At 40.1% G+C, this 23,156-nt stretch overlaps 1 protein-coding gene across 3 annotated transcripts in view; it reads right to left on the reverse strand.

Annotated features, from left to right (window-relative positions):
- Positions 1-10,742, reverse strand: part of LOC137322495 (fibroblast growth factor 9) — a 44,809-nt gene extending 34,067 nt beyond the window's left edge. The window contains exons 1-2 of one of the 3 annotated variants that reach the window (XM_067985415.1): positions 10,567-10,742; positions 9,724-10,018 (exon numbers count right to left, since the gene is read on the reverse strand). In XM_067985415.1, coding sequence (XP_067841516.1) covers positions 9,724-9,994 — 271 coding nt within the window. In that variant the 5' untranslated portion in view covers positions 9,995-10,018; positions 10,567-10,742. Of the gene's footprint in view, positions 1-9,723; positions 10,112-10,234 lie in introns of those variants that run through there. The other 2 variants (XM_067985413.1, XM_067985414.1) reach the window with 2 other exon arrangements.
- Between the last annotated feature and the right edge of the window lie 12,414 nt (positions 10,743-23,156).

The following is a 23,156-nucleotide window of genomic DNA, read 5'->3' on the forward strand; positions in this document are numbered from 1 at the left end:
GCAAGTCTTTCTTATATGCTGCAGAGAGAATTCAAGAGAGAGATCAAGAGTTACATTGTTTTTGCTGCAAATGTTTTGACAGATTATGGCAACATCTCTGGAGAAGGACATGGGCTGAGATGTGAAAAGAAAGTGTACAAAGCCAGTATCCAAATGAACATGATACAAGCCAAATGTCAGCATTTTAAGCTGATATCAGCACTTAGTGTCGTGTCAGCATGTTAGTATTTGCTGACAAAAATCAACGCTTCCAGTGGTGCCTGGACAGTCTCCTGGGGTTGCCCCAAATGCCATGCGATTTTCTGCATATAGCCTGTAAGACAGAGAGGATCTACTCACAGAAATTAGACATAGAATGTATGACAGAAGGACCTACTAAACTCACTGTACTGTTTAGCACAGAGAAAAAGACTAATCGGGCTGGGGAGAGGGACATTGACAGAGATTAATCTGTAATGAAGGAATGGCACAGATTGACCTGTAACCCAAAGGCTGGCACAGAGGATCTGACACATATTGTAGGAAATGGCACAGAGAGATTAACCTGAAAACCAGGGACTAGCACAGAGAGACTGACCTGCAACCCAGGAATTTGCACAGACGGACCTGTAACCCAGGAATTTGCACAGACTGACCTGTAACCCAGAACTTGCACAGACTGATCTGTAACCCAGGAACTTGCACAGACTGACCTGCAATCCAGGCACTGGCACAGACTGACCTGTAATCAAGGGTCTGGGACAGATTACTGATCTGTAATCTTGGAATGGGGTATAATCGATTGAATGAATTATTTTACATCGTTCTGGGAAGTGAGACAAAGCAAGAATTGTGCACAGAAACTAAATTGATTAAATGGGGGAATGTTGATTTATTGTGTGATTGACTTATTTTCGAACCAATCTATAAACATTTTTTAACCAAACCTATTTTATCCGTTCTGAAATTAAAGATGGAGAACCTATATCAAAGGTGTTTAAAAATTCCCTTAGTCACAATTTATTCACTAGTTATGTTCTTTACATGAACTTGTAAGACTTAATGTCTTTTATTTATTTCCATAGTTTACAACCTTTTACTACTTACATTACTACTTACATTATTTTACGACTTAGATTATTACTTGATATTTGGGGAAAACATGAACAGAAATTGGAAATTTGAACTGTGCATTTGTGAACTGTGAACTTTAAGACAGCTTTGAGTTGTCAGCTTTCTCAAGACTGTATCAGCATTTTTAAAACCATTTGCCAGCTATCATGAGTTTGAGGTTGGCACATATGCAACATTTCTGTATGATGCTGAGAGCTCAATCCTGATGAAGGTTCATTGTGGAAGATTGGATGCCCTTGAAATGTACAGTGTAAGGAGGATATGTATGTCATTTGAGAGGACAGAGTCACCAGTGCTGAAAGAGAAGCGGCCACGTGAAGTAACAGTGTAAATAGATTTCAATGAGCAAGCCAAATGCGCCATACAGTTGAAGATCAATGTCATTAGTAGGTGGTAGAATGAATCCTGACTGGGGAAAGATCACATGGAAAACTACAGCTGAGATGGTGGGACAATGTACAAGAAGGCCTCGATGGAGGAATGATAATGGGCAGACAACTGCAGGAGCGGGTAGAGGGCATACCATAATGATGATGTCTTTTGTTGCCTGCAGCATGCCTGGTCATGACAACGGACCAACTGACTGAGAATCCAATTCAATAGATTTTGCCTTCATGGAAAGCCAGGCAATAGGATTTTCTGAGTCATAATGATATTTGCAATCTTGCAGAGTCACCAAAAAATCTAGAAAATGCTTGCTCAGTGAATAACATTAAAAGTAACATTTTTATCAAAGTTAGAACACAATGTATGACCTCTAACAACATCATCTACATAAAGACCTACTGAATTTTCAATAATAGGCATTGCTTACATTGTATTTATGTAGGTAAATGCATAATAATTCCCTGTAGCTGACAGCATATGCAACCATTAGGACATATGGGACATTCAAATATGTACATTATAAGCGGGGATTCATTAAAAATAGGTACAAAGTAAGTGGAGCCGATGTACATAAAATGCAGTTGTAAATGTTTAAATGTCTAAATGAGCAGGAATGTGATGACTGCTGATACTCACCCCTGAATATTAAATGCTCCAGTTTTAAGAATTGGCACAAGTCAAAGGTGTAATTTTTGAATTTGCAACAAGGCAGCTTTAATCAAGTCAAATCCATGTCCACTGGCATTTTAAGTGGCATTTAAACAATCAAAATTTTAATGTTTTAAGCACTTAGGTAGCTGAACAGAAATCTAATATATGCAGCCAGTTGCTTATGTTTAAGAAAAAAAATCTAACTGCATCCTGGCAGTCAATGCCAGCCCCTAAACCACAAAATGTTTAGTCAGGGAACCAATTGGATAAAGGGGAGAAATAAACTTTAAAAAGAGAATGTTGCCCTCATTAAAAGAAAGTTAGCTCTACTGCAACATACCCCAGTTATCATGCTTACACTGAGTCTTAGCTACAACTCTATGTTAGTGAATTGAGCAGAAGTGCCCCATTTACACTATTGGCTCTTAGCAAGGCAGCTTCACAGCTGAAATTTCATTTTTGTGTGCTGGTTTATAATTTAGTTTGCATACCTAAATCAGATGCAGTATTTCTAATTACATCAGACAGGCATTTATATATAAGGGAGAAAATTCCATTAAATAGACATTGACTTGAACAGGCAGCAAGTGGAATGGAATGGATATAGTGAGCACAATGGCAGGCGAAATGGAGCAGAATATGGCAACAAATTGGCTGGCCATTTCCATTGCACTGCCTCTGATTTGGTCCTTACACTCAACCTCCTACTGAGGCGGGTTTACTTTATGTTGTCACCATTGCATTCAAAATTCAATGAGTTTATATCGGCAAGCCAACATGAAATTTAAGCAGTCCACTATGACTTCCAATTTGAAGAGTACATAAGGTGACCTTGCATTATTTTCTTTTTCTGTAGCTTATGCTACTAATCACTAGTTAATAGCCCACTACTTCAAAACAAAATTTCCAAATGTGCTAATAGCCTGGTCATATGCCAGTTTATTTCAAAAGCACATGACATCATAGTTATGGCCGGAGGAATTACCCTAATGTAATGTCTGTCAGCTGCTGAAACAAAGATTGCGTTTGTTTTATATTGTATTACTGTACCGGTCTTAGAGATTACTCTACTTTAAATCATGTGGCTAAGGAGTAATTTAGCTCCATGTACAAAGTGCTGGATCAAGTAGCAGCAGGTGCCAGCAAGGTGAATTCCCGATAACAGCAACTTCAATTTAGAGCTTGGATCTTGAGAGAAATCAACTATGGTTAAAGCAGAGTTAAAATTAATGTGAGCAATGATTATCTTTAGATTAAAATGATGCAGACCTGACTACCATATTTTAAAGTCATTGTAACAATAATACTGAAAAGGTGGTTATTAACTGATAAAATTGCATTTAGAATTTTCTGAGCAATGTCTTAAAATATTATTTTTTTTAAATCAACAGCACTTTATTTTCTCCCAAAAGGAAGTTAATGCCAGGGCCACTTAGTCTCAATAACGCACGTTTGGAAGTTTAAAAGCTGGACTCAGTTTCCTTTTTTAGTTTTTTTTTAATAATGGGTATTGGCTCTGACCTCAGACTTGCAGTGTACGAACATCACAATTGACAGGATGGTCTGTCAACAACACAAACAAGGTGATTGTACTAAGTTTGAGAAATATTAAAATGGACCCATTTTAGTGTCTCTCAAACTAAATGGATTTTAAATTATGATGTATGCAGAAGCTATATATTTTGGGAAATATTATTGATTTTGACTAAGACAGTTACCAGCATATGCAGCCTTTAACATCCTAAACCAGGAAAAGCCAAATAAAGGATGAAACATAAAATGAAGTGGCTATACATCGTATTTTCATGGAAGCTGTCTCTTCATGTGCATTGTCAGCTGAAAACAGCTGATCTGAATTCTGCAAAAAGGCAGAATTTCAGTTTTTGGTTTTCAAGGTCAAGGTCAAGTGAAGGTCAATTAGATGACGATGTATGAAAAACAAGTTGAGAGACTGCGGGGCAGCAGTGTGCTGGGAGGTGATTATGATTTTATTTTGTGCTGTAAATTAAAGTTTTTAGAACCTGCCTATAATCGTATTATGCGGTATAGTAGTGAACCAAACAGCTCAGAAAGTTTCCGAGTTTGATCCTCAGTCTGTGCTGAGTTAACTGATCTCAGCAGTGGGGCTACTTAAACTAAAGTAAGCAAACACAGGCTAGGATGGGGAAAAAATCAAACGCGGTTCCACTTCCTAATTGCAATTCAACAACCCCTTTTGGGGGTACACATTGGGTAAGAACAAAATCAGGCTCTAGTGATTTGGACCCAGAGGTCAATTCCTCACCCCCTCCCCCCACCCTCACCAGAACTCACTGTCCATGTATACCCTGCAGAATGGCAAGTTGGCACAATACTGGAGGGCTGCCTGTAACATGAAACTGCATGGGTTGGTTCAGGAGGAGAATCAGAGAAAATCAGAGAAGGAAAAATGTGTATGATATTTATTTTATCCCAGTCTTCCCCTCTGTTGGTTTCTTGTTCCATGCTCATATCTTAGCCAGGGGTTGGGTAATCTGCTCCCAAGTCTCTATCAGAGTCGTTCCATAATTGACTACTAGGAGATGCCTGAGGTTAACCCAGAGTCCAGGGTGACTCTCTTGTGTTTTCTCTTCACTTCCCCCACCCCCTCCCATGGCATGTGACTGGCCTCTGCTTGTCATATTTTGCAAGAGGGCAGCTGAGACCAGGACATACTGTCTGATTATTTGTGGGTACCTTTCTCACAACACTGCAAAATATAATTTTTTTAAATTGTGGAGCTCTCCCAAAAGCTCAATAGGAAATTGTAACATGTGGTATGGTACTGAGCCATACAGCCCTGAAAGGTCCCAGGTTAGTTCCTTGAATGGTGCATGCCCTAAGCTACAATGTACTGCGAGAAAATTCTTGGCCTCACTCCAACCTGAAAGAGCTAAATAGTCAATTCAATGTGTCTGCTGAAAAAAAATCATCTAAAAATGCTTGAAGCCAGGCATCGGGTAGGAAAACTTTCCTCCCAAAAAGCAAATTGTAAAAGGTCACCAAAATTGATGATGTATATTAAATAGATTGAATTAGTCCAGTGGCACAGCATGATAGAGCATCATGCACAATGTCATGGAATGGGGGAACTCAGAGTTCCCAATCTTAGCAGTACTGCTAAGAAAGGCACCAAGTGCAGGCCTTCTATCTCCTTAAAGCAGTGAGGGAAATCAGAAATGTCTCCAACAGAGCCTTCTTCTATAGCTCTCGGCAGCTGGCAAAGTGCAGCATTCATTGTGGCTGGGGAGCAGGAAAGCTATTCTGCTCTCTCAGGTGGAAGACATGCATTGCTCAGGTCGGGAAGGAGGTTGTGAGGGGGGGAAATGGAGAACAAAAGAGGTGATCTACCCTCATGGGTGGGTTTATGTCGCTCAGAAGAAAATTATAGCCAAAGCATTAATCACCCTCCCACACAAAATACTTTCCTTATAAAAATTAAGGCTGGCCCTTTAGTTTTTTTGTTTGGTTTTGGGGGTGACGGTTGGTTCTGGTGGGTGGATCATTGAGACGACAAAAGCACTGAAGCACTGTTTTCAGTTGTTTGGTCTATACCTGTCTGTATTCCAACAGTTAACTTGATAATGTAATAGAAAAGTGAATACAAAGATTTAAGACTTGAAAGCACAAAGAAAAAACAACGGGTTGTCCTCATCTTCATCAAAGATAGCAAACGTTTCTCCAAATAGTGAGAGAGGGGCTTGCTCCATGGGTATAGTTACCTTTCCTTTATCTTAAAATATTATTTGTGGTGCTCAGGAAATGATTGGCATGCCAACTGGAGCGCCAGGCTCGGAGCACTTCTGGGTGATATTTTTTCAGCTGACACCTTGAGCTGTTGGGTGTTCGGTTCCTTCAGAAGTTAGAATGAAACCAAGCTCTTCCCACACACTGCTCCTGCATGCCATTGATTTCTGCCCTGTCACCGTGTGCTTTAAACAGATAACACACACTTTGTGTGGAAATATCAATGCCACACCCCAATATATTAACAGTAAGCACAGTATACGTGACTTCAAAAATGGAGTGAGATTGCAGAACGCCTGCGTCGTTTACCTTCAGTTATTGCATAAATGATGAATGACTTCGGGTGCGTCTAGTCTTATTGTTCCCATTGTTATACCAATGCTAGATTAAATGCTACACTAAAAATGTAATTAAGTGCATCTATAGGAGGATAAATCTGGTTAATTGAAAGCATATGGTCGAATGAAAAACGGGTATGGAGGAAAACAATATGTAATACACACATTAGTACAAAGGTATTAAACCTGGAACGCCCCCATAATAAACCGATGTCTCCCTCGTGGTCCTAGCGCCGCCCAAACCCTGTGGTGTGTTCAGACCTCTATAGTCCTTGATGCAAGTACTAAATCTCCATAAGCAACTGCAAATGGAAAAGGAAACGCAACGTTTTATCCAATTTCAATCAGCGATATATCCTGAGTCTGGTATATTTAATTCAATAATGAAGCTAAGTAAAAACTGAGGTTTGAACTTCAATATCATTCTGTGAAATAGTGAATTAATTTTAATTAAAAAGGTGGTATTTATTCAGAACACGTCCATCTGCTGGATATTTCGTCAGCTTTTGTACGCTGTAGTTTTGCTGACACAAAAGACACGCCTACACTTTCCAGTTATTGAATTTCCCAGTGGAGTTCAATCTGGAAAGTGTCCTCAATCGAAGAATGTTACATTAAACATTCAGCGTTAGACGTATGTGCAGCTTGCAGTCAAAGCTCGCCGTATAAACTCAACAATTATACAAGGCAGCAAAGGATACGCTGCAGCTACTGATGCATATCGAGCGATTGAGATCTTGCAGAAAAAAATGCTGCACATTGCCAAAACGTAGCAGCCACCGCCCCCCACCCCCAGTGTCTTTTAGGCAGTACATTCAGCAAACCGCATCACTGCACGCTTAAAAGAGCAGTTCGTTTTAGAGTTTGCAGGTAAACTGATAGTAATTATTTTTTTATAGAATACGATTGTACTCTGAGTTAAACATTAAACCAGCACCAAATGCAATAAGCTTCCGACATGATCTGTACTGACAGTTAACTGTTTGTTTTGAGGAGGAAAGTTAGTCGAAGTGTATAGGATGGCAGCAGATATATTGGTCGTGAATGTAACAGGCAAGAATCTACCATAATGCAAAATTGAGCAATACGGTTTGTACTTCCACTTTGGTGACCATCTATTTGAAAGCTTCTGCGTCAATCCTTTTGGGGGGAAGGCCACACCATACATTTTAATTATGAAGCACTGGACTGAATTTGTGGGTCCATCATGAAACAGCAATTAGCAGAAGTAGAAAATAATCCCACTCTCGTCTACCTCCTCCATCAGAGATTTCGAGATATTCGCTAGCTCCTCTGGCGTCCTTTAGCAGTTCAATATTATTTTTCAAATATTATATATACTTTATTTTTATTGATAACAATCTCCACACAACAAATCCCCAGTCGATTCAAATGAAATCGATCCAAATACAGTTACTTGGCCGACTTGTCACACAGCACTCACTGCAGTACCCTGTTCATCGGCTGCTGGAAAACTATGACCTTCAGGATAAGACTGAGAAAGTAAAAGTCGATTGTGATGTCTAATGTCTCTAGTTACAAAAAAGACAACCCGGGAGAGTAAAAAATACATCGGTCAAGTTAAAAAATGGTGTGGGTTTAAATCTAACAAAACGGTTTATGAAATGTAGCAGGTGCGTACCATTCAGCGCAGAGGTAGATGAGGGCAGGAGGCACTGCAGTAAAAGAGACACCAGCTGCTTTAGCACAAGCAGCGCCAGGCCACAGCACGCAGAGGAGGGTGCACTTCATGAGGGGACAGATTATGACAGGGAACAAAGAATCTAGACTTTCATTAAAAACAAAAAAGGACAGAATCCCCTGAAAACCTGACAGAAGTGAGATAAAATATTGTGTGTGAATACATTGGCCTGGTAAAGCATAAAGTCTGTGCAATTGAAAAGAAGGCTAACCTCAGGAATCTGGGGGCATTATATTCTCCCGCCAGTACAGGTATCAAACTTCCCACATTCCGTTTCCACTTTAACCCATTTCCTCACTCCCCGCTTCCCACTCTCGCCCACCTCCAAAATAGGATGGGTGAAATAGATTTCTGCGTCAAATATTACTTGCTTACTGAAAAAATGAACAGTTTTTTCAAAATTCTACTTTGTTCGAAAATACACAGTCTCACTTTTCAAGTGTAGTATTTTTAAAAACATTTTACAAGGCGTTTGAGTGTAAATGATAATCACTGCAGCAGTTCTGCTCTCTCTCCGCTTTCATATTAGGGATCTGTATGTTCGACTATCTTGTTTTGCTGAAATGCTTTGCCCCGTAGGTTAAATGTTATTGTATTTAAGAAATAAATATATCCCCTACAACACTAACTTTATAGAGCCCTAAAATCGTGTGTTCTTGGCGTGCGTTAGGACCCGGGGGATCTCTCTCTCTCCCTCTGGAAATGTAGCAGTGCGGCCGCCGTACAGACACCTGCTGGAGGCGTGAACCCCAGACTTAGAGGCTTGGTCATAGCCCTTAGAAAAAAAACTATAAATTTACCTCCTGATGACCAGAATTGTTGCTTTGATGTTTTTTTAAAATCAACTATAAAGACAAACAATTCCTCGCGAGGTCATCGCAGACACGTGGCGAAATCTATTCTTGTGCATTTCGACATTTTAAAAAATTGAGGAAACACTATCTGATTAACAATGTCTGGCGATGTGTTAAATAAGTCTTTGCTGTGATCTCCCCAACGATCACCTCCACCAGTGAGTCATATGATTGCAGCAGTCCACTGCGTTTGCAATCCGTATCCAACTTTGACAGCACAAAGCTACCGATTATTATTTTACAGCCTACCTGTCCAATTATAATTGCACAAATAAGGCAGCCCTGTCTGATTGCTTACACGTTCTAACAATATACATTTTAAGTTAGTTTCCAGTCTGACATTTACATAAAATCACACGCAGAAGGTCGTAGGCACAGGTAGATAGATGGACGGCCGCAGCCACATATTCCAAAGCAAACGCATCTTAGTCATCATCCAATAGCTATGCACCTAAATTAATGATACAGTGTGGTTATATCATTGCACCATTAGTCATAATCTATTTTTCTATACACATACATGTACAGGACCTGTCATATAACCTGTCCATTTTTTTGCAGCTTATCATTTTAGAAAGTTCTCTATTTGTCATCTAAACGAAATGTACGTAAGATCCTCACGTAAACAGGTCGATATCGACAGAGGCGGAAATACTGATAGATTTAAAATTAATTGCAATTACCAGCGGCTATACACCTAAATTAATGCGATGATCCTATCATTTATTCATGTCTGATATTCTTAGATCACGTTATAATACGTTCCGACTGCTGTCCGCTCGTATCGTAGAGCTGTGCTGCATTAAACTCTTCCATCTAGCATTGTCATGAAGAGGAGAAAAAAATCATAAGAAGACGCTTCTTTTATGACCTACTTAACTGCAATTAGGTGCTTTGTCTCTCTGCTACTTACCAAATCGGCTGTGATCCTGTCTGGTTCCCTGGATAGTTCCATTAGGAAAAATCTCTAAGTGAAAGCCAGTCCTGCAGTAGAGCTGTCTCCGCCTGAGGATCCCCTTTAAGTGAGCCAGGTCCGTGACTGAGCCCCTGCTCAAACCCCCCTCGGACTGGCCGAGATGATCACTCAGAAGAACCGGGTTATCCACCGGCAAAACGGGCACATTCCCAAAAGGTATTGCATCCTGGACACCAAGATAGTTCCCAACTTCACCTAACGGAGCCATCAGTCGCCGCCGGCGATTCTGCTTCTGATAATAACAACAAAAAAAAACACAAGAATAATAATAATATAGGTGTCAGCCCAAATTGATCTCGTGTGTGTGTTTTCCTCTTTTTTTCCTTTTAGAATGAATTGTTTTGACTGCAATCCATTAAAACATACATAAAAAGTGATATGCTGTTTTGGTTTGGGGCAGGTTCAAGGTCAATCACTGTAGTCTACGAAACCACCACTTTATACTCACACATTAACATATTGTTTTTTTTAAATAATCCCAGGTCTAGCAGGCTGTTTGATCTTCAGACGATCCAGCTGCATTGAGAATAAAAATTCGTAGTTTCTCCATTGGAAGAAGATAACGATGGTCATAGCAACTTAAACCCGGCGTTATTGGATTTTTTTTAGATGAACAAGGCTACGTCAGAATTTATGGATTCTGACTCCAGAAAGGCATGCGCTGTTTTTACTCTATAAAAGACTGCATACACCAGCATGAATCCTTGAGAAAATATAGATCGCACGTTGCTCGCTGGGGCAATCCAAAAACTTTGATCTTATTTGTTTCCCAAACGTCACCTTTTTATTATCCAAAGACTTGAGGGAGATCAGGAGAGTGTCTGGGGCTTCAGGCGCTCGCCTTCATCAGCAGAAAGATCTGCAAGTCCAATGCTGGGTTGCTAGCTGCCTTGAAACAGGTGTTCCTTACGCAGACCCCACTGTGAAATGTGTGTACTATCTGCGTCTGAACTATACTCTCCATAAAGCACGCAGAGTGGCGCAGAAAAGCAGGCATGGGTTGGGTTTAAGGTAGTCTTACCAACGGCATATAGGCTCCTTCTCGGTCCTAGTGCCCATGGGTTACTTAAGGAGAAATTTAACTACTTGAAGCGGCATATTGAATCCTTTTAAAACTACATCAGACATATATTATTCCTCTTTAAATTAAACGTTTCAGATGATCTCATCTATTCATCTCTCAATCATGATGAGAGTACTTTTCGGATTAAGTTATCTTTGACTGAACTGATTTTATCAGGGGTCAGCAATACTGTAGATTAATTTTCACACCACTGAGACATCACTTCCGGATTCGTCCCAAAAACTGCAATAAATCAGAATCGAGGAAGACACTCAGAACGAGATTATGCTTAATCTTAATAATTGGAAGAATACATACCAGCAAAATAGATATGCAATTAAAATGATTTTAAACTCTTGAAAACTGTTTTAGATGCACATTTTCTAATCTTCTGAAATATAGCTGCCCAAACATCTCACTCCTCTCAGCTCCTTCGAGGAAGCTGTAGTCTTGTACGAATTATATAGGAAGGTACCAGAAAAATGGATAGTCATCTTTATAAAATAATCTTGACAAGTAAAGGCTTCAAAGATGAAGTTACTTCGGGTTTCGGATAACAGCTGACACATGTTAGCAGTTATATCGCATCGATTGTCTTTGTTTAGGTTTGAAATCCTGCGCAACACTACATAATAGATTTAGGCACCTTCATGTACATATTACCTTCATCTCTTTGGCTACATTGTCTATAAGACAAGTAGCAACCACAACAAGTTCTGCTTAATATTATGCATTTTAGTAATTATATTACTTACCACAAATGTTCACAATACCCATAAAAATACACCGAAAATGGGCCTGGGCTGAAGGTGATTCATCCTTAACAGTAAGTGAGGCGATGAAGACAGGATGGAAAGTAAGATGTTCGATGTGTTCAATGGGATGCCACATTTCTGAATAATGTAAAATTCTAGATGTATGTTGTTTTACTTAGATACCTGCCCGAACAGTCAAAATAAGTAATACAGACCTTTTCCTCACTTGAGAACGTGTGACAAACAGTAACTTAAGTAGGTGGGGCTTTTTAAATGATGAGAATGGTTGTTGAATACCTCATTAAATATGCTAATGATCACTTACAGCGATCGTTTTGCCTCTCTAACAAATTATAATATGCAAATTACAAACAAATCGATATACGAATCAAAGAGGAGCCTGCATTTCTTTTGATGTAACTTTGGCGAGTCAGCGGGAACGACGCATACGGGCACTAGGACCCGGGATAGTCTCAGCGTTAATTTGCAGTCCTGACTTTTTTCAGAATAATTTGCTGTTTCTGGAATAAAGATTGTCCGGGGGAGAGTGTTAAAATTAAAATCGGGAGTTTAAAAATGTCTATCCATCCATCAATCACGCCCTTAACTAGGTCTGGGAATTGGCTCTGCTGAAGGCAGCAATGCGAACTGGCAGGAGATTCAGATAAAGGGTTGCGGTACTTTCGCTAGAAGGCGCTGTAGAGCCGGCTGGCGCTCGTACAGTATTAGGAGTATTCTGTAATATTCTTTTGTGTGTGTTTGCTTATATTATTATTTATCCACTTTCTTTAGTGAATTTCTATCCAAGTCTTGACTTCTTAGGTTTGATCATCTCCTTAATATAATTTGTATAATAATAATTATTATACTTAACAATGGCTCGTTGGGCTTGAAGGTTTTATTCAAAAACTACTGGAAAGCATTTATTTGCACCGCTGCTGTGCTGGCTTCTTTCTCCTGTATACTCTCACTTTGTCCTCCTGTGTCTGGACAATGTCTTCCGTACGATTCCCTCCAATGGTAGTTTATTTTTATGATTCTTATTAATTTAGCTGAAATAAGTATTTCTGGACAAAATTGTCTAATGCACATCGATTTCATAAAAGCAAGTCTTAGGGAGGTGTCATTAATTTAATGCTGCTCCAGTGATTTTATTTTCGATTAAAGTGTTTTATTTGAATCGAAATTATTAATGACGTATTCTGTGCCCACAGAGCTTCTGTAATCGCTGGAGAAACATGAAATGAAAATCGGAAATGTATCCGTTCCTAAAGAGATTCCTTTGCTACAATGTAGCAGTAATTGGAGCGGAACTGTGTATACTGTTTTGCGCTCTTTTTTTAGATTGCCACACACTGTAATTTAAAGGGGCAGGACCATGGTTACCTCATCAAGTCACATTCGGATTTTTGTACTCGTAGTTTGGCTTTCTCTTTAAGACCAAAAATAGAAATAAAGTATATTCAAATATTTGAAGAAATTAAATAGGATAAATATTGAGTACGTTATTTATGTTGCCGTGTATGGAACTGTGCTAATGCTGACCTAAATGCTAAACAGAATTGAAAATCAATATATAAATTATTTAAAGCAACTATTGCCTATTGCATGTGTACACAAGACCAAGCGTTTCCAAATTTAAGTAAGCTTTTCATTTTTATTTTGAAAAAGACAACTCTTTAATTAAATCTTAACAGTTGTCAATTTACTAATGAGTAATATGTTACTAAGAATAAGAGAAATCTTATTATCCGTTTTATATCGCCAAGATGTCTACATTTGGCAATGCCACGTACTTCAGTGTAGACTTACTTTCTTGAATTTTTACCAAACGTAAAATTACAGGTAAAACAACCCATGTTATTGCGAGACAAAGTTGTGGAACCGACACGAGTGCGTTTGATTTGACACCTAATTATTGTAGTTAAGACTTTCTGAAATCGTGACAGGCACTGTGCTTTTAGCTCAGAGGGTTAGAAAAGCAATAACACTATTAAGCGCCAGGCACAAAGTCAGACTTCAGAAGGTCGTAATTTTCAAAAATTGGCAAATATGAACGTTCTTAATAAATATGGAGCAACGACTTCTTTCGATATTGGACGTTTAGTAATACCAGCCATGAAATATAATATATGCTAATAAATGCAACAAAACATTATTACAATCCATCAATGTATATACCCAGAAATTTAAAAAAAACAGAAATCGCTAGAAATACAAAGCATTTGTCAATAGAAAGGACAGGTCGACCTTTCTGATGGAGACCTTCTTCAAAGCTGTTATCTAATCCCTTGGTTATTGATCAGCCCTGGATCCAGAACCCAAGGTCAACATTTGAAATTGGTGCCTCCCATTAATGGAAGTGCCACACTGACAGTTCCCTGAACAAGAAGGCACAAAATATATCTTGCATTCTCTGGACAGCCCTATCTTGACATCACTGTTGTTCTCTTCTACAATATATTTCTCCTAAACACCTGGCTCTGATCTTTTAGCTACCAACATACTAAAGATATCTTCAGAGCTGAAGGGTCTACATCTGGAAGGTTAACCTGTCATTTCTCTTTACAGATGCAGATTGATTTATTGTGCATTTCCAGCAACTTCTGTTTTTATTTCATTTGTAACCTTTTTTTATAACAACAACTTGCTTTTATATAGAGCCTTTAATGTAGTAAAATCTCCCAAGGTGCTTCACAGGAGTGTAATGAGACAAAACAATTGAGACCATGGCCAAAAGAAGGTAACATTAGAATAGGTGACCAAAAGTGTGGTCAACAAGGTAGGTTTTAAGGAGCAGCATAAAGGAGGAGAGAGAGGTGGAGAGACGGACAGGTTTAGGAATGGAATTCCAGACTTAGGACCTAGAAAACTGAAGGCATGCCTGCCAATGGTGGGGCAAAGGAGGTCGGGATGCGCAAAAAGCCAGAATTGGAGGAACGCAGAGTTCTCAGAGGGTTGTAGGGCTGGAGGAGGTTACAGAGATAGGATAGGGTGAGCCCATAGAGGAATTTGGACTCAAGAATGAGAATTTTAAATTTGAAGCTATGGTGGACCGGAAGTGTACATACTCTTCTCAGGGACATATTTTGAAGGAAGTCCATATGAAATGTTCTATAGTGCAAACACTAATTTATAAAAAAAAATGATTTTGAAGACTAGAACAGTTTATAGAATTTAGGGTATAATATTTTCACTAATCTGTTTGGCTACTGAATAAGGCTTAAACTGACCTCTTCAGTTGGACAATTAATAGATTAGCATTTGCAAAGGTGCAAATTGCTCATTAGTTTGGAAATTGGACAATTAAAAAGACATTACCAATTGTTATTCACTTGACAATGTATCACTATAATGAATAAAGAGACATTTATATTTAGAAAATAAATTCTCAGCTGATACAACCTCAAATTAAATTGATTGCAATACAGTACTTTAAACTTGTGCTAGACACAAATGTTATATCGCTAATCTCTTGGCTATTGTTGAGCCCTGGCTTCATAACCCAGACTCAATACTCTAAAATTGGTGCCTCCCATTAATGGAAGTGCCACACTGACAGTTCCCTGAACAAGGAGGCACAAAATAAATCTTGCATTCTCTGGTCATTCCTATGCTGACACCACTGTGGTCCTCCCCCACAAAGGTTTTGTCCTTAATTCCTGGTTCTGTTCCTTTAACTCTCAACATACTAAAGTCATGTTTATATTGTGGACCTGTAATATTTGAATGGCTGCTGGTGCTCTGTGTTTGCTCTGTTTACATTGATCCGAAGTAACTGCACACATGCAAGGGCAGTTGTTCAAAAGTCACATTTGTGATTTTCAGTTTCTAGCTATGGCGCTTCCCCAATATCATGGAAAAGTTCTGTACAGGCCAGCGATATAAAAATCCACACTGCTTGCCTGTACAAGTGAATGGTGCACATGGCCAGAAAAATAATAGTCAGTGGCATCCATTCATTTCTGCCTCTGGATGCTGTACAGCAATAAGGCTAGAATGTGTGTTTAAAAGCACACATTGACAGCATGTACTGTACTGTTTTTAAATTAATCTTTAATGTTTTTCCTTTTGATTTTCATTTGACTGTGCTGGTAGTGGAACAATAAATCCAGTAGGTAAGGTAGGTGAATGAACTAGTGATGAAAGGCAGCAGTGATAGGGATTCGACAGAAAAATGTGGCTTCCATTATGTAGCAGCTGGCTTCTGTCTGCATTTCCCAGATGGACAAGACTAACTCTTAAGATGGATCTTTCAAATCTAGATTCCAAACTGGATGTGGGTAGTCTTTATAGAAGGAAAAAGACTTTGGGCTTCAGATAAATTTGTATTGCAAATTTATACTCTTTTTGTCAAACACAAAACATAAATAAAGAGAAATAAGAATGATGGGAATGCAATTAAGTAGTTCAGCTCAACCAACTCCCAGCAACTAGTCTATTTTCTGGAGATAAAAAGAAAACCTGCAACTGCTAGAAATCGGAGATAAAAATATTTAAAATGCCAGAAATATACAACATGTCAATCAGCATCAAGAAAAAAAAGATAAATTAACATTTCAGAACATTATGGTGAAGGGTCCAATCTGAAATATTAATTTATCTTTATATTTCAAATACTGACCAAACTGTTATTTTATGGACCTGTATATTCTATCTCAATGCTTTATCCTTCTGTTAACTCCTCCAAAATCAGTAATTTATCAATTTGCTACATAAAATATTACACAAATGCAACCCTTACTATAATTTACAACACTTTATTTCACAAATTTACAACTATATATTAAAAAGGTGCGACTCAGACCACAGCGAGCTGTTGGTTGCCTCAGTTTATGATCATGACCCCTGGTTCTTTGTTGCTAGCTCTTCACAAGTTACTTTTCGATTTCCACATTGTCAATTGCTTGCATAGCTTTAAACACTTGAATCTTATCTTTCATTTTCACTTTTCAGATAAATGAAGATTAACTCTTTAAATCTTTACTCTTAGCTTGGTAATCTACTCTACAACTATGCAAATTACCATTTTAGCAGTTTTTCCAATAACCAGAATTGAGTGCAATAGTCCAAGTGTGGTCTCATTAAAGCTCTTTCGCATGTCAATATTATTTCTCTACACTCTAGCCACATGGATTTACAGTATAACATTCTGTTCCACTTCTCAGTCACTGTCTCACATTGTGGAGATGTTTTCAGTGATGAAGCAAATGCATAAATGTGTTTGTTATTAATAATGTATAATGCGATTTCAACCCTTCAGTATCTGTTTCTACCATTGTTGCACGCAGTTTCTGTAATATCTTTTCTTTCTCTCTCTCTGGTTTCTCTGATTTTCTCTAATCACTGTCTCTCCTTATCCAGTCAATCTTTTTTTTAAATTTCCTCTCAGGCTGTGGATGGCATTGGCAAGGCCACAATTATAGCCCACCCCTAGTGGATCTGAGAAGGTGGTGTTGGGCCTTTTTCTTGAACCAGTGCAGTCCTTGTGATGATAGTGTTCCTATGATAGTGTTCAAAAGGTAATGTTCATAATGTGAGACAGGGGTACAGGAACAGAGAGATCTGGGGGTATATGTGCACAAATCGATGAAAGTGCCAGGGCAGGTTGAGAAAGCAGTTCAAAAAGCATACAGGATCCTGGGCTTTATAAATAGAGGCATAGAATACAAAAGCAAGGAAGTCATGATGAACCTCTATAAAACACTGGTTCGACCACAACTGGAGTATTGTGTCCAGTTCTGGGCACCGCACTTTAGGAAAGATGTGGAGGCCTTAGAGAGGGTGCAGAAAAGATTTATTAGAATGATTTCAGGGATGAGGGACTTTAGTTATGTGGATAGACTGGAGGAGCTAGGGTTGTTCTCCTTGGTACAGAGAAGGTTGCGAGGAGATTTGATAGAGGTATTTAAAATCATGAAGGGTCTAGACAGAGTAGATAGAGAGAAACTGTTCCCATTGGCAGAAGGGTCAAGCACCAGATGACATAGATTTAAGGTGATTGAAAAGAACCAAAGGTGACATGAGGAAAAACTTTTTTACACAGCAAGTGGTTAGGATCTGGAATGCACTGCCTGAGGGAGTGGTGGAGGCAGATTCAATCATGGCTTTCAAAAGGGAACTGGATAAGTACTTGAAAGTAAAAAAATTGCAGGGCTACGGGGATAGGGCGGGGGAGTGAGATTAGCTGGATTGCTCTTGCACAGAGCCGGCAGGGACTCGATGGACCGAGTGGCCTCCTCCCGTGCTGTAAACTTTCTGTGATTCTACGATTCTAATTCCAGGATTTTGATGCAGTGACAAGGAACAGAGCTATATGTCCAACTCAGCATGGAGTGTGACAAGGAGTGGAACTTGAAGGAGATGATGTTCCCATGACATTGTCTTTGCCTATCTCTAACATTCTGATGTTCTCCCTCTCTCTCAGACTCTCTCCTACCAAGCTTGAGTGCAATTAAAATAAAATGCAAAAAATCCTTGGAGTCTCTAGAGTCCATCCATCATTTTTCCTTACTTGCTGAATAAGCACATTTTAATTCCATGATTCTCATCTGGCTGTCTTCTCCCAGTCTTCACCTGAAATCAATAAAGAAAGTTGCGGAATTCATTCACTGGCGATGGAGCTCTTCCATGCACGTACTGATTACATAATAAATAAGTGCATCCTTTGCACTGGAGTTCTGGCTGAGAGGTGGGAATTGTAGTCTTTTTTCTGGACACTGCATCTGTGACTTGTTTAATTGCATCTCTACATAGTTAATTAACTAATGTTTGTGGTGTCCCCACTGGCAGCCATGAATGATCCTGTGGCATAAAAGTTCAGGGCAATTGCAACCGTGCTTCCTTCAGTGCAACAACATGAAATAGCATTTATATAGCACTTTTAATGTAGAAAAGCATCTCAAGGTGTTTCACAGAGATGTAATCAGACAAAAATCGATGCCGAGTCAAAGAATGAAGTATTAGCAGGGATCACGAGAAGTTTGGTCAAAGAGGTGGGCATTAAGGGGGTGCTTAAGGAGGAGAGGGAGGTGGCGAGGCAGCGGGGTTTAGGGAGGGAATTCTAGATCATTGGGCCTAGATGATTGAAGGCATGGCCGCCAACAGTGGGGCAAAAGTGGGGCTACATAAGAAGCCAGAGTCGGAGGAATGCAGAGTTCTAGGGGGATTGTAAGGCTGGAAGAGATTATAGAAATAGGGAGGAGCAGGGCCATGAGGAATTTAAACACAAGGCTGAGAATTCTAAATTGAGGAACCAGGAGAAAATGTAGGTGTACAAGAACAGAAGTGATGGCTTAGTGGGACTTGGTGGGGATAAGATACGAGCTTCATGAGTTTTGGATGAGCTGATGTTTAGAATGTGAAAGATGGGAGGCTAGCCAGATAAGCATTGGAATCGTCTAGTAAGGAGGTGATAAAGGCATGGATGAGTGTTTTTAGCAGCAGATGGGCTAATGCAGGTTGGTGGCAAGTGATGTTATTGTTTTAGACAGAATAAAGAACCTCAAAACAGATTGGGCTTCAGCCCAGATGACATCCACCCAAGGGTCTTTCAAGAGATGGGACATGTGCTTTCTGAGCCCCTAGCCCATATCCTTAACAGCTCGCTAGAGTCAGGGACTGTTCCCTCAGATTGGAAAGATGCTAATGTAGTTCCAATTTTTAAAATGGGTGAAAAGGCAGAATCAGGGAACTGTAGAACCATTAGTTTGACTTCAGTAATAAATAAGATGTTTGAAGGGATCATAAGGGATGCTATCTATGATCACCTAGACAGGGAAGAAGTCATCAGTGACACTCAACATGGCTTCTGGAAAAGAAGGTTATGCCTTAATAATTTTTTGAACAAGTCACTAGGTTAGTGGATGAGGGTAACCTGGGAGACATTGTTTACCTGGCTTTTAGAAAGCCTTTGATAAGGTACCTCACAATTGGTCACCCTACAAAATAGAACCTTGTGGAATTACTGGGAAGTTACTACAATGGATTAATGATTGGCTGCATGCCCGTAAGCAGAAAATCGTTGTCAATGGCTATGGATCTGCTTGGAGACCAGTTACTGGTGGAATCCCACGGGCCTTTGCTGTTTACTATCTTTATTAATGATCTAGATGTAGGCGTTAGGAGAATGATCCTCAAGTTTGCAGATGATACCAAGATATGTACAAATGTTAGAACTGTACAGGAGACTACACTAGATATGCTGGAGGACTGGGCTTGTGTTTGTCAAATGGTATTCAACTTAGACAAGTACAATGTTATGCACGTAGGCAAGACTAATGCTAAACATGGATACATCCTACAAGGAATGGAACTGAAGCTGGTGGTGAAAGAAAAAGACGTCGGTGTCATAGTTCATTACTCTTTAAACTTAAAGTTCATGACCAATGCAGTGAAGCTATATCTAAAGCAAATAGGTACAGGGCTGCATCCACAGGACTGTTCAGTATAAAACAAAACATACCATTTGTCCTTATACAAGACCTTGGTGAGGCCTTATTTAGAGTTCAGTTTTGGTCCCTTCACATGGTGGGTGATATTGAAGCTTTGGAAAAGGTTCAGAAGAGGGCTATGAGATTAATTCCAAATTGAAACACCTTAGCTACCAAGATGGGCTTAAAAAGATGAGTCTATATATTTCAGAGAAACATGGGCTCAGGGACAATTTGACTGAGGTCTATAAAATAATGAGGGGACTAGATTGTGTCCACGCTGACAAATTATTTCAATTAGCTAGGTTGGGGAGAACCAGAGGTCATACTTATAAGTTACACAAGGGTAGAATTAGGGTAGATGGTTCTTCTTTTTTCAGAGAATAGTAAACATATGGAACAAGTTGCTGGCTTGTGTGGTGAATGCTGATTTGCTGTATACCTTCAAAAGAGAGCTGAGCTGGTTCCTGGCTGGGGTGGAGGTCACGTCATACAAGAGGTGGCTACCAAATAATGTAAGTCATGGTCAATGTGGTCTCCTGGACTAATTTCAATTAGGATGGGGGGGGGGTGGTCAGAGAGGAATTTTCAATTTTTGCCAACCCCTACTTAGCCTTGGGTTTTTTTATCTGCTTTTTTGCCTCTCCCAGGAGATTGTATGGAACTGGGTGGGTAGGAATGTCTTAATCAAGAAGCATAAGGCATCACGACTACATGGAACAGGCTAAATGGACCAGCTGGACTGTTGTCATTTAGGGAAACATGGAAGCCAATTTGCACAAGGCAAGGTTTTTTAAACTACATGATAAATCACCAGATAACCTGTTTTTAGTGATAATGATTGAGGGATGCATGTCACTGGGAGAATTCTCCTGCTCTACTTTGCCATGGGATCTTTTACACCCTTCTGAGAGGGCAGACATGAACTCAATTTAATGTCTCATACAAAAGGTGGTACCTCTGACAATGCAGCATTGAGGTATCAGCCTATATTATGTGCTTAGTTCAATGGAGTGGGTCTTGAACCCACAACCTTCTGACTGAGACAAGAGCGCTATCACTGAGCCAAGGCCTGCACCTAAGAATGTGGGTGTACTAAGGAGGATATGGAAGATTATGGAGGATATGGTTAGATAAATGTAAGAGAGGAATTGGATCTGAAAAAAATGATCAGAACTCGAGGTGGATTATTCAAGAGATTCTGATAGCACGTACTCTAGGCTGTTGAAAGAAGTACAAGATAGCAAAGACTCTGACCATAATTTATCAGCCATCCTAAAATATGCAAATTTTGCCATGGGACTGGAGAGTAGCCGCTGTAGCATTCTTCTTCCAGAAGGAAGAGATGGGTAAACTGGGTAACTATATACCAGTTAGTCTATGTCAATTGTGGGCAAATTCTGAGAATCCATAATTCAAGATAAAATTAATGAGCATTTAGAAAGGCATAGGTCAATCAAAGTCAATCAGCATATTTGCTAAAGGGAAGTCAAATTTGACAAATTTGAGTTTTTTGAAGAAGTGACTGGATAGATAAGGGTAATGCAGAAGATTAGTATATATAGATTTTCAGAAGGCCTTTGATAAAGTGTCTCATGAGACTTGATAGAAACATTCAGGCATATGGGGGTAAATTTTAACATCCCGGCAGGATCTCAGTGGAGGTGGGAGGGGTTCAATGCCCGCATGGGAATCCGGGAAAAAATTTTTGTGCATTTTCTCAAGCAATCGCAACTCAATTGAAGGCCCTTAATGTGACTTCTGGACTTTGCGTCTCCAAGCTGCGCAGCGGGCAAACTGTGCATCTGAATGATGTGCTGGAAGCTGGAGTATTTAAAGGGCCATTATAACCATGGGTTTTGAGGGAGAAAAGAGAAATCTGCAAATATAGAGCAGCAAAGGACGAGACCAGCACCCTGGTTTAGTGACTGCTCGCTGGAGTTGCTATTAGCCAGTGTGAGGAGCAGGAGGGAAACATTGTACCCAGCTGACAAGATGAAGCGCCCTGCCTCTGCCACCAGGAAGGCCTGGCTTGAGGTGGCAGAGGAGGTGACCAGAAGGAGCACAATCTCAAGGATGTAGGTGCAGTGCAGGAAGCACTTCAATGACCTGACCAGGTCAGGAAAAGTGAGTACAGTTATTGATTCACCTACATTCTGTGGTGCACATTACCTCTCCCCCCCCCCACTCACACTGCACTGCGAAGCCTACTCCATCACATGACTCCTCGCACCCACTTAAAGCTCAGTGTCAAGTTACCTTCACTTTCTGTGTACTTCCTCATCTCCCCATTTGTGAACCCACCTCCCCCACTCACCCCAATCCTCATGCAATGTGATGAATCTGTCTGATAGTCACCCTCTGATGCATCTGTTTCATTGTCAGCCTGATGCAGAGCAATGCATCCATCGGGTGACCCCGTCACCCTCACTCACTCACACATCTGTACATTCTCCACATGTAGGAGAAGAGAGCGCAAAATGCAAGGGAGAGGAGTCAGACTGGAGGGGCCCCACCACAAATAATGGCCCTGACAGAGGCGGAGGTGGAGGCCCTGGAGCTCAGCTGAACGCTCCAATGCCTGGCTGTTGGAGATACCGAGATTGGCAACCCAGAAACGTCTGGTGACAGAACCTTAACATCCCTCATACGCAACATGAAGTGATGTTATCAGTGATTGACCTGTTGCACACCTCAGTATGTTCATCGCAACATTACTTCTGCGATGAATCTTAATATTGCTGTATGTTCTCTTCCAGGGCCTTCGAGCATTGCTAAAGGACCACACGACCTGGACGAGGGCAATTCCTCAGAGGAGCTCCACGCCTCTGAGGGCGCATTGTCACATTATAGCGAGCCATGCACCAGCGCAGATACTCACACCTCGGTGGGCCCTATCACACAATTAGTTGGAATGTCACAAGCGTGCACAAGCAGACACTGGTGGCAGGGGCAGCTGTGGAGAGTTCACGTCGGAGGACGTACTCCTCTCCAAGCTCTGCTCAGGTGGACGTTAATGCTGAACCCTGGGGCCATCATTGAGATGGAGAATGATTGAGGTACAGCTGTACCTTTGCAAGGTAATGAAAAACATGCCACGCTCACTCTCCACAATAGTGG

This window comes from Heptranchias perlo, chromosome 6 (assembly GCF_035084215.1).
Source record: "Heptranchias perlo isolate sHepPer1 chromosome 6, sHepPer1.hap1, whole genome shotgun sequence".
Classification (NCBI taxonomy): domain Eukaryota; kingdom Metazoa; phylum Chordata; class Chondrichthyes; order Hexanchiformes; family Hexanchidae; genus Heptranchias; species Heptranchias perlo.